This window comes from Ipomoea nil, unplaced genomic scaffold, assembly GCF_001879475.1.
Source record: "Ipomoea nil cultivar Tokyo-kokei standard unplaced genomic scaffold, Asagao_1.1 scaffold2480, whole genome shotgun sequence".
Taxonomy (NCBI): domain Eukaryota; kingdom Viridiplantae; phylum Streptophyta; class Magnoliopsida; order Solanales; family Convolvulaceae; genus Ipomoea; species Ipomoea nil.
In genome coordinates this window covers 2,904,512-2,915,962 of record NW_017618908.1, presented here as the reverse complement: position 1 = coordinate 2,915,962, position 11,451 = coordinate 2,904,512, and the positions used below count along the sequence as shown (strand labels likewise).

Below are 11,451 nucleotides of genomic sequence, written 5' to 3'. Positions count from 1 at the left end.
AAATTATTTATTATGTGCTTTTTAAAGTAAGCATGTATACAATTCTTCTATTAATATTACTCCTATTATTATATTAGTAATTTAGTATTGTTTTTTTTTTTTTTTGGTACATCATAGACCCTCCAAAAGGAGCCATTATCTAATCCGATGATATGACATGCTTCGTGCGTCAACACCCAGCATAACTTTCAGGTCTTCCGGGACCCTATTAAGAATGAGAGTTCCCCAATCAATGTCTTAGCTTGACCCATGTTAGCGAGCCAACTAGCGCATTTGTTATCTTCCCTACTAATCTGCGATATTCGAATCATCTAGAACCTACATAATTTAGTAATTTAGTATTGTAGAAATATTAATTTATAAAGCTGGAAGAATGTGATGGAGGGAATAATTCATTCAATACTCCCTAATTAAACTCTGCTATCTCCCAATCATGTATTCACATGACGACTACTATAACAACAACCAAAAAAACAAATTTACATAAACTTACATATTTCGTAATTTATTACTTTACTAATTTTTAAGACATGACTGTAGGGTTGTTAACGAACCGAACATAAACGAATGGAGCTTGTTCGTGTTTGTTTGTTAAGATTTTTAGAGTGTTCGTGTTCGTTTGTTAAGGTTTTTGAAAATCTTGTTCGTGTTCGTTTGTTAAGCGTTCATTAGTGTTTGTGAACATTCGCGAACACGTTCACGAACGTGTTCGTTAACATTAACGAACACATTCACGAACATGTTCGTTAATATTAAAAGACTGTTTGCGCTCATGAACGCAAAAAAGAATAAGCAGCTTACGTAAAAAGATTATTTTGCCCTCATGAATAAAAAATTTAAAAATGTTTAATTTTTTTCGGCCAATTTTTACCGGTGATTTGGCCGGAATGACCGGATTTGCTAAAAAAAACATAATTAAAGGACTAATTGTTAGTTTTAAAAGTCATGGAGCGAAATTAACACGCTCCCTATAATCATAGGACCAAAAGTGTAATTTACCCATTTATAAAATTAATAATAGTCTGTGCAATCGTGCATTGCACATGACACTTAAAAAATAAACAAACAAAACTCCATCACAATTCACAAAAGCTTGTAATTGGTATTTATGGTAAAGTGGCGTAATTAATAGGATTATGGATGTGATTTATGAAATAGAAGGATAATTATGGGGTAGGAGATAATTTAGATTGACCTTGATTATTTTTTCATAATCACAATTACCATCTATATTCTTTCTTCTACGGTCAAAGCTAACTGGTCAAGTCCGAAAGTTAAGTGTCGAATCCGAGTGCCGGTCTAACTAGCTTCCAATGTCAAGTTGACTAATTAGTTAACTACCCCTAGTTCATATTCCATCAATATAATGGTTATGCGCTTTTTGTATAATTCAAATAATTAGTTATAGTTTTTTATGTCCGTACGAATTTAACTTATTAGTTCAGTAGACCGTAGTTGAGAGAACAAACCAAGATTTGAACTCGGCAACGGCGGGAATTATGTCCAAATTAAAGTTGGTATATCTTGCTGCAGCACCGGTCACGTACAGTAACTTACATCCTCCCAAATGCTCTATCAAAATTTGACAGAGATTAATTTCATCCCTTTGGTGAAATTTCAACGCGAGTGCTTGCATGTGGGGGGTCATATATGCAATCCATCATCCACTCCGTTATATATAATGGAGGGAAAATGGCCATCTTTCTCACATAGCCACACACTTCCGACCAAGAAACCAAAAAACAATACCCTATCCAACACCAACCTTTCTCTACACTCTAAAAACTGACAAAAAACCACATTAACAACAGCATGAATCGAAAATTTATTGTTGTCTTCTTCGTACTGTGCCACTTGCATTCTCTTCTCCTACCGCCGCCACTGCAGTGCAGCCGGAGCAGCCTCTTCGCCGCCGCCGCCGCCGCCGCCGGCGGCGGAAAGTGGGACCTACTGCAGCAAAACCTCGGCATAGTCGCCATGCATATGCAGCTGCTCCACAACGACAAGGTTGTTATTTATGACCGCACCGACTTCGGAGTCTCCAACATTTCCCTTCCCGACGGGAAATGCCGGTACGATCCCAACGATAAGGTGCTCGCCGTTGACTGCACCGCCCACTCCGTCGAATACGACGTCGCTTCCAACTCCGTGCGTCCCCTCACGGTCAACACCGACGTGTGGTGCTCCTCCGGCGCCGTCACGCCCGACGGCGTTCTGGTCCAAACCGGCGGCTTCAACGACGGCGATCATGTCGTGCGAGTTTTCCGGCCTTGCAGTGATAACAAATGCGACTGGGAGGAAATCCAGGGCGGTCTGATCCAACGGCGGTGGTATTCTACTAGCCAAATCTTGCCGGATGGACGGCAGATCGTCGTCGGCGGCCGCCGCGCGTATAGCTACGAGTTTTACCCCAAAACCGCCGCGAATCATGTGTATAGTCTCCGGTTTTTAGTCGAAACTAACGACAAGAACGAGGAGAACAATCTTTACCCGTTTGTTTTCCTCAATGTCGACGGGAATCTCTTCATTTTCGCGAATAATCGAGCAATCTTGTTCGATTACACTAAGAACGCCGTCGTGAGGACTTATCCGGTAATGCCGGACGGCCAGCCGAGGTGCTACCCTAGCACGGGCTCCGCAGTTCTTCTCCCGCTGAAAAACCTGCAATCTCCGGCGATCTCGGCGGAAGTTCTGGTCTGCGGCGGCGCTCCGAGAGGCTCATATATCAACGCCCAAAACGGGAAGTTTCTCCGCGCGCTAAACACTTGCGGGCGGATGACGATAACCGACCCGAACCCGAAATGGGCAATGGAGACCATGCCGGAAGCTCGATTAATGGGGGACATGGTGACTCTACCTAACGGCAACGTCCTCATCATCAACGGCGCGGCGGCGGGCTCCGCCGGTTGGGAATTCGGTCGGAGCCCCGTTTTGAATCCGGTTCTTTACCGACCCGATAACCCCATGGGCACCCGGTTCCAGCTCCAAAACCCGACTACAATCCCTAGAGTGTACCACTCCACCGCGCTTCTAATCCGAGACGGCCGGGTCCTCGTCGGCGGCAGCAACGCTCACGAGCTTTACAACTTCACCAACGTCTTATTCCCGACGGAGCTACGCCTGGAAGCGTTCTCGCCGGCGTATTTGGATCCGGCAATGGCAGCGACCCGCCCGACTATCCTCTCACCCGCTTCACATTCCCAATTCGGGTATGGAAAACGGGTTCCAGTTCGGTTCAAGGTGGCGGGACCCGTGAACAAAAATTTGGTCACGGTAACACTCGTTGCACCCTCATTTAATACACATTCATTTTCTATGAACCAAAGGCTTCTGGTGATTGGTTCCGGGGCTGGGGGTGTGAAATATGTTGCTAAAAGTACGTATCAGATCGACGCAGTTACACCGGGTTCGGCCATTTTAGCACCATCCGGCTACTATATGCTATTTGTGGTTCATCAAGAAATACCTAGTGAGGGCATTTGGGTGCACATTCCATGAAAACATATGCATGGATAAATAACCAAATTCTTTTTGTTTTTAATGATTAAATTCTTACACGAGATTAGAAAATTAAATCCAAAATGTAGTTATTTTTATGGTTGATTGGATAAAAAATAAAGAAGTTTTAGGAGAATTTTTGTTTTGAGAAGTGTTATGTTGTTATATAATATCATATTGAGATATGATTTTTTTAATTAATAATATCATACCACGTTGTTAGTTACCAAAAAAAAAAAATAATCTTTATTTAAAGTTATTTGCCTTGTGTGGTAAAATAGTTAGTCTATCAACCAATTTTATTTGTTTGACCACTATTAACTGTTTGACTTGGTTAAACAACCAATATGAATGTTATTAGCTGTTTGTAACAGGTTATTTCTTCAAAACACTAAAATTTTAAATGATGCTCAAAACAGATTTTTTGATCAACTTTAGGAAAAAGTCATTTTGTATGTAATTAACTATCAGCTAACAACTTTTTCAAAAAAAAAAAAAAAAAATTATCAGCTAACAACTAATTTACCAAACATCTTTCTACAATCAACTAATGCTATCAACAAGTCAAACCCACTAACCCAATTAATTCATAGCTATTTACCAAACTCATTATACCTCTAGGTTCTGTGCATTAATGTGCTATATATATCTTGGGTCTTGACATTTCGTATTAATTAGTCCAATAATATAAACAAAGCTATACGAGTAGAATGAGACAGTTCTGGTGAAGTTCAAACTCATAATCAAGAGAGTATATTTTGATGTTAAGGTTTTTGTCATAGGGAGACAAACAAACAAGATTCATGCCTAAAGTCGTGTACTCATTCTTGGTGATTTAGACCTACAATAGTTTGTTGATAATCATCTCGTCCAATAATCTATTTCCAATAGGTTCCAATCTCACAAGTCACAATTGAGTAATTAGACATATCTAGGTTTTTTGTTAATTACTGGACCCTTAAGTGCTTAATTCTGATATCATTTGTTAGGATAAACGCTTATCACTATACTAAAATTAAAGTTATACCTAGTAACAAATGTATAACTTTATTTCCTTATACTGCCACCACATTTTCGAAAGATAGGGTGTTGAATTTGACTTTTTAAAACTTCACCCAACAATCTTCTAACTATCGAGTGCTGAATTTAGTCCTTTACTGACCTCCGATCCGCCCAACACCTCTTAAGTATATCTCCAAACCAAGGCAAATTTGGGCTAATAGGGTATTAATAACCCCAACAATATTCATTCTATTTTGTTTTGTTTGTATGAAAATGTTGAAAGGTCCCATAGGTGTTGTACCTAGCATGCACATGCTGTAATTAATTGACACCATTCCCCCTTGGTCCTTGCTGCAACCTCAGTAACTCACTTGGCCCCTTCCACCAGTCCTATATACGACCCTGAACGTCAGATTGTCGGCAGCTTTCTCCTATATATTATTGTACATATATGTACATATTTTTTTTAGGGAAAATGATATATGTATTTTCATATAAGTATAACATATAAGTAGAGAGTAAAAAATAGAATAGAAAGTGTGAATACATGTAGTATTACTCATTTTTTAGCTATGTAGACATACGAAGTGGTCATATAGTATGTATGTCATACAAGTTGTCAGTTCGTAAACGGGTAATTAATATAACCATAAGGTCGGATAATTACACTTGCATGTATATATGTATTATGTTAAAAGGTATTCTTAGTCAAGTCTTCTCTGTGTAAGAGACAATTTCTACATATTCAACTGAAATTGAATTTGGATTAGTTTTGTCATGGTAGAGATACAAATACTATATCATCCCGACTAAAAGTTATATATAGCTTGTAGCATGTAGGTCAATTGAGACATAATATAATTTACTTTCTCTACCAGTCTTTAGGGCATGAGCGACGATAATGGACTCTTAAAATTAAAGAAGTTTGGAGTTCAAATAAAAAGTGTATATAACTATTACACATAGTGGGATATACCCTATGCATAACCTTAAGGGATTTATCCAGTACACATTCAAGTAGTGGTTGTGGGTTGCGTGACGATAGCGATATTGGAATTGAAAAATTTTAGGATAGATAGATGTGACATATTTGGCCTCACAATGTATGGCCAAACATTGTTTATTATTGTGAAATTGGTTAAGGCAATCAAGCTACAATTGGTGTTTGGAATTTTCTTTGGGGTTGCATGTGAAACTAAAGTTGGGAACAAAATGACACTTCATTTTACAACTTAACTATTTGAGGGAAACAGACAATCCAGCATATGATGCTTTGTCAATTGATAATGAACAAGTTGCCAGAGGAATTCCACCCATTACCCTTTATTCACTCTATGCAAATCTGGCGATTTTTTTCTCTTGTTGGTACAAATTAAAGGAATGAGGACAAAATTTTGGAAATAATTTTGAGTGTGGTATCTTAATTCAGTTATTTAGGTGTTTCATGCCTGACTCGGTCTTTAGGTGACCGTGCCCACTAATTCCTCTCTCGAGACTGGACTTAGCTTTCGCCTCGCCATCGATGGGTCACCCATCTTGTGACTGTTGTAAGCCAGAGTTTCAAAAAAAAATGTTGATGAATTTACTATTGTGTTTCAGTATGTTTTGTTGAACATCTAATATATAAACATATATGTGCAGTTGTTGGATCTTAACGCTGCACTATGCTCCCAATGGGTCACAAAGCCCAACAACATGCCTGACTCGATTCTTAGCTTCGTGCCCACTCATCGTCCCCTCCCGAGACTGGACTTGGCTTGATCTACGTCACATCCCATCTGGGACTGGACTCAGCTTTCGTCTTGCCATCGGTTCGAGCTCGAGCCCGTGACCTTGACTCTAATATCAATTGTTGGATCTCAACACTACACTATGCTCCAGTGGGTCACAAAGCCCAACAGCATGTCTGACTTGGTCCTTAGGCACTGTGCCCACTAAATTGTTGGATCTTAGCGATGTACTATGCTCTCAGTGAGTCAAAAAGACTAGCATCATGTCTGACTTGGTCTTTAGGCCACCTTGCCCACTAATCCCTCTCCCGGCACTGGACTCGACTTTCGCCTCGTCATTGATTCGAATCTGTGACCTCGGCAACCCATGCTTACTTCTCAGTGGGTCACCCATCTTGTGACGGATGTAAATCAAATACGCTTAACCACAGAGTTCTTTGGTTATTTGAATTGGTTGTCATATCCTACTTAAAATCAATTGGTAATAAGTATGTGGACATTTTTAACTTAATCAATTAATAAATTAAGTAATAAATACATAACCATGGACTTAGTTGGGTTCAATCGAGGTCGATCAACAATTTTGATATTTCGACATAGTTAAAGACTAGTTTCAGGTATTACTTGAGCATAAAAGTAAAGACGAATTATAATACAAAGACAAAATTAAAGAGATACTTCAAAACAATTAAAGACTCATTTCTGGTATTATCTCAGTTTAAAAGCAAAGACGAACTATAATAATACAAGACAAAAGAGATTTAATTTCCTCTTAAAGTAGCAAAATCTTATACAAATCATTTTCCCAATCAAACTAATTAACTCGTGTTGGCATTCACTGTGGCCGGTCTGTCATGGAGCATATTCTCTTTTGTTATGGTGTATCATTTTGTACATTATTGGAAAAGCTAGGAAGGCAGACTATATCTAGAATAATCATGTTAGGATAATTTTGTCTTTTATATATTCCGCCATTAAATCCGTAATTACATCTCGAGTGGGAGAATTGAATGACCAACTGTCAAGATCCATGCCTAGAAGAAGAAGAAGATGATGATGAGATACTGCATGGCCCGTACTGGCCAGCATGTCAGTTGATTTTTAGGCGATAGGTTATGAGTAAAGACACAGAATCAGACCTAGTAGTAGCAGTAGTATGGGAGTCGTTATACTCTTTGTGAGCACCAGACATTACTGCTATTACCGTGATTTATCTATTTACTATCTTGTATGGTCAGGTATGAGGCTTTTGGGACGAGAGTATTTCGTTTTTTTTTTTTTTGTTTTTTTTTTTTTGTGGGCAAGATGAAATATGGCATGGGTACTACCAGTCTGGAATCCACAATGAATGAGAGATGGTGATTGGTGATAGTAATTAGAGTTGAGTCAACGAGAGTGGTTGATACGTATGGGTGTTGCTTTTTGACGAGAATAAGGTTATTGGACAAATAATCATGGTTTAGTATCATTGCACCGGGAAGGATGGATGCAGACATTGTGATACAGATCGACTACTCTATGTAACACGGTTGAACAACACATTGTCACACTCATTGGGATTTGGGGATAATAAATTGCACCCTAATCTCGAAAGCTATTACTTGTTCTTATCTTAAAATCTTGGATTTAAGGGTTCCCAAACCCTAGGCGGGCCTTTATCGAAGTAGAGCACTTAGTTCCCTTTAAATTGATTAGCCAGTTGAGTTAGTTTCATTTTTGTTCCCCGGCCCGACTGAGCATGGTAACTAAGCTGAACACAGAGGCTAGATCACTTGTTCCCACACTATATATGACTGGTGAGACTCAGAGATCATTGTTTCCAAATTTCATCCCTGTGATCAACTGAACTGCACACGGTCATAATGTCAGTTTTACCATAGAGGCTAGACCTTTGTTCATTGCGCATAAGGAACCCCCTCACTGACGCTAGTGAGATTCGATCTCTAATCATTCTTCCAAAGTTTCACCTCTATGACCAGTTGAGCTGTCCATGCGGTTCATAATTTCAGTTTAATAAATTGCCAGCTTGATGTTGTTATTACGAATATGATGTATGCATGGCTGGAAAACTGCCTGTGAAGAATGGGAAATGGCAGTAATGGAGAATGGAGAATATAATAATAATAATAATAATAATAATAATAATAATAATAATAATAATAATAAAAATAAAAAAGAAAAATGCAGAGCAGAGTAAATTATAGGGGGGGCAGATCGGTGAGTTCACGTGTGATGGAGACCGTGAAATTGGAAGCTAAGACTAAGAGATAGATCGGTTCACGGGCTTCAATTGTCAGCACATACTTGGAGGAGTCTGCAATAATTTTATTCTTGATGTACACCTCCACTGCCTTTCACATTAACTTTAATATCAATAAACCCTAATAATAATAATAATAATTCCGAAAGAAATGACAGCGTAAGTAGAATATGATTCTAGTACTTGAAGCTCACGTGTTTGATTGTTGTCAACATTTTCTCAGTCGAGTTCGTTGCACAAGATTTTCTTAATATAATTTACCTCTCTTGTGTAGATTGCGAGTATCAGAGCATTTCTCCCCGCTTTCTTTGTTGTCAAAAACATATGGCGTTTCGTAAAAACTTTTGAGTTCGCTCTAACAGATGAAAAAGTTTGTCAAGTACAGTACACTTTTGGATAGTGGTTGGGGATTACCTTTGTTACCCAAATAACTAAACAACCTGATTTGGAAGAGTTTGAGTTTCTTTTAAATAAGATTACAGATTTTGGATGGGATGTGAAGTGCATGTGGAGATGAGAATAGAAAATTGTCTTATGCAGATTTGTTTCCCACTGTCCATTTCTCATTAAATGTTAGAACGTTTTGGTACAATAACGCATATGGAGTATGCATTTTATGCAACTAATAGCAAGCTAATTGAGACGTGACACTTAAACTAAAACTTAGGATTATTGCATTCTAACTAATGCAATTTATCTCTTTTGTGTGTGTTTTGTAAACCGTTAAAGAGTGACTGACACCTGCTCTGCAGAGCTAGCTCAAGTGATAAACCATCTGACTTAAAATCACCACACCAGTGTAAGGTGAGGGTTCAACCTCCACTCGATCAGAGTTTGGTCCCTTGGACTCCCAAGTTAGTGAAAGGGTGTACATTTGCTCCATCAACTCCAAACAAATTTCTTGTTATGTTGTTTGGGTTTTTGGGATTGCAGAAGTACAGTGTGGGCACCAAGAAATTTCCTTCATTATTTTTACAATTACACTTTGTCGCAAAGAGGACAAGTAAGGAAGCAGTGGGCAAGACATTGCTTTCACGCCATGATTGGATATGGAAGTTGGCAACTATAGTCTATAGCGCTGCCATCTTTAATCATTTTTAGGGTCATGAGAGAAAAAGTATATATGTCTGTAACATAGGTATCTTCTGTAATTATCACTGATTTCTCTCTCCTATAATATAATAATGAACAAACTAACCTCTTTTCCTTCATTAATTGCACACGACAACATTTTGTGTTGCTTCAATTCTTTTTCTTCTTTTCATTCTTTGTTACTTCTTTTTTCTATTTTTTTTACAAAATAATGTCCCATAATTCAGTCACCATGAGTTAGCTATGAGTAAACACTGTTTTTATATAATAGTCTACAAATTACAAATTCAGAGGACTAATGTATGACGAACGAAAAAAAAGGTATTGACAAAAATAAAATTTGTGACCATCTAAGTACGTCACACCTAGTAGAGTACTAGGTCATTCCATCCAGGTTAACTTGCCTAAGGAGGCAAATTTTTATACACAGTTGTATAAACTATGAATACAATATACATTTTTAATATATTAATTATATATCATTAGTATACTGAAGATATACGAAGTATTATTTAATAATATATGAAATGATGTATATTACATAAAAATAATATACTTTTAGTATATTAAAAATTGGACTATGGAGGTGACGGCAAGAAGTCTTGAGCCTAATTTCTGTTTGTTAATTGGGTTAGACTATGAAGGAAAAAAATACGGGATGTTATATTAATAAGGCCTAATTAATTTAAAATGGGCCTAAATAGATAACCCAAATGTTGGATGCCTCATGGCCCAATAGTTATGCTGTGCAACCGAATGTACCATGCGCATGGTGCATACGGTTCAAAATGACGTCGTTTTGATTAAAAACGCGCGTTCCACTTAAAAAAAAAAAAATCAGGTTCGACTCAGCAATAGCATTATTATGGATATATAGTTATGAAATTGTGGATATATAGTTATGAAATTGTGGTTATATAGTTATGAATTTATGGATATTTAGTTCATTCATTGTGGATATTTAGTTCAATCATATATTGTGGATATTTAGTTCATTCATTGTGGATTTTTACTTCATTCATTCATTCATTCATTCATTCATTGTGGATTTTTACTTTATTCATTCATTCATTGTGGATTTTTACTTTATTCATTCATTCATTGTGGATTTTTACTTCATTCATTCACTGTGGATATATAGTTATGAAATTGTGGATATATAGTTATGAAATTGTGGTTATATAGTTATGAATTTATGGATATTTAGTTCATTCATTGTGGATATTTAGTTCAATCATATATTGTGGATATTTAGTTCATTCATTGTGAATTTTTACTTCATTCATTCATTCATTGTGGATTTTTACTTCATTCATTCACTATGGATATATAGTTATGAAATTATGGATACATAGTTATAAAATTGTAATTATATAGTTATGAATTTCTGGATATATAAAAATGCTATTGCCAGGAATCGAACATGATTTCTTCTTTAAGTGGGACGCGCGTTTTTTTAACCAAAACGGCGCCGTTTTGCAACCGTATGCACCTTGCAAGGTGCATTCGGTTGCACAGCATAATTTGCACTCATGGCCCAATATTTGACCCAATTACACAAAGTATATTATTTTATTAATATATATACATGGATAAACTCTGCTTTTAATACCCTCTTATAGCTTTAAAAACAAAAAACAAAAAAATATCATCTTATATACAGAAGTACTACACTACCCACTCAACCCTCGAGGCAGCCTCTTCTCCTATATATAAAAATCCTAGTGTCAAGTAGAATCTTCTCCTATATATAAAAAATCCTAGTGTCAAGAAGAATGAATCACTTTATTTAGTAGAAAATAAGAATTAGAATAAAAATAATTAATAAATTAAAATTAAAATTTATATATATATATATATATATATATA

The 11,451-nt window shown here is 37.0% G+C and overlaps 1 protein-coding gene across 1 annotated transcript; it reads left to right on the top strand.

Moving 5' to 3' along the window:
• The first annotated feature begins 1,617 nt into the window (after positions 1-1,617).
• Positions 1,618-3,609, top strand: LOC109152683 (aldehyde oxidase GLOX-like). The gene has a single exon (XM_019300334.1). The coding sequence runs from the start codon at positions 1,813-1,815 to the stop codon at positions 3,496-3,498; it is 1,686 nt and encodes a 561-aa protein (XP_019155879.1). The 5' UTR covers positions 1,618-1,812; the 3' UTR covers positions 3,499-3,609.
• The last annotated feature ends 7,842 nt before the right edge of the window (positions 3,610-11,451 follow it).

What these genes read in the sequence shown, in the direction of transcription:
- LOC109152683 (XM_019300334.1), top strand. Translation starts at nt 1,813, where the DNA reads ATGAATCGAAAATTTATTGTTGTCTTCTTCGTACTGTGCCACTTGCAT.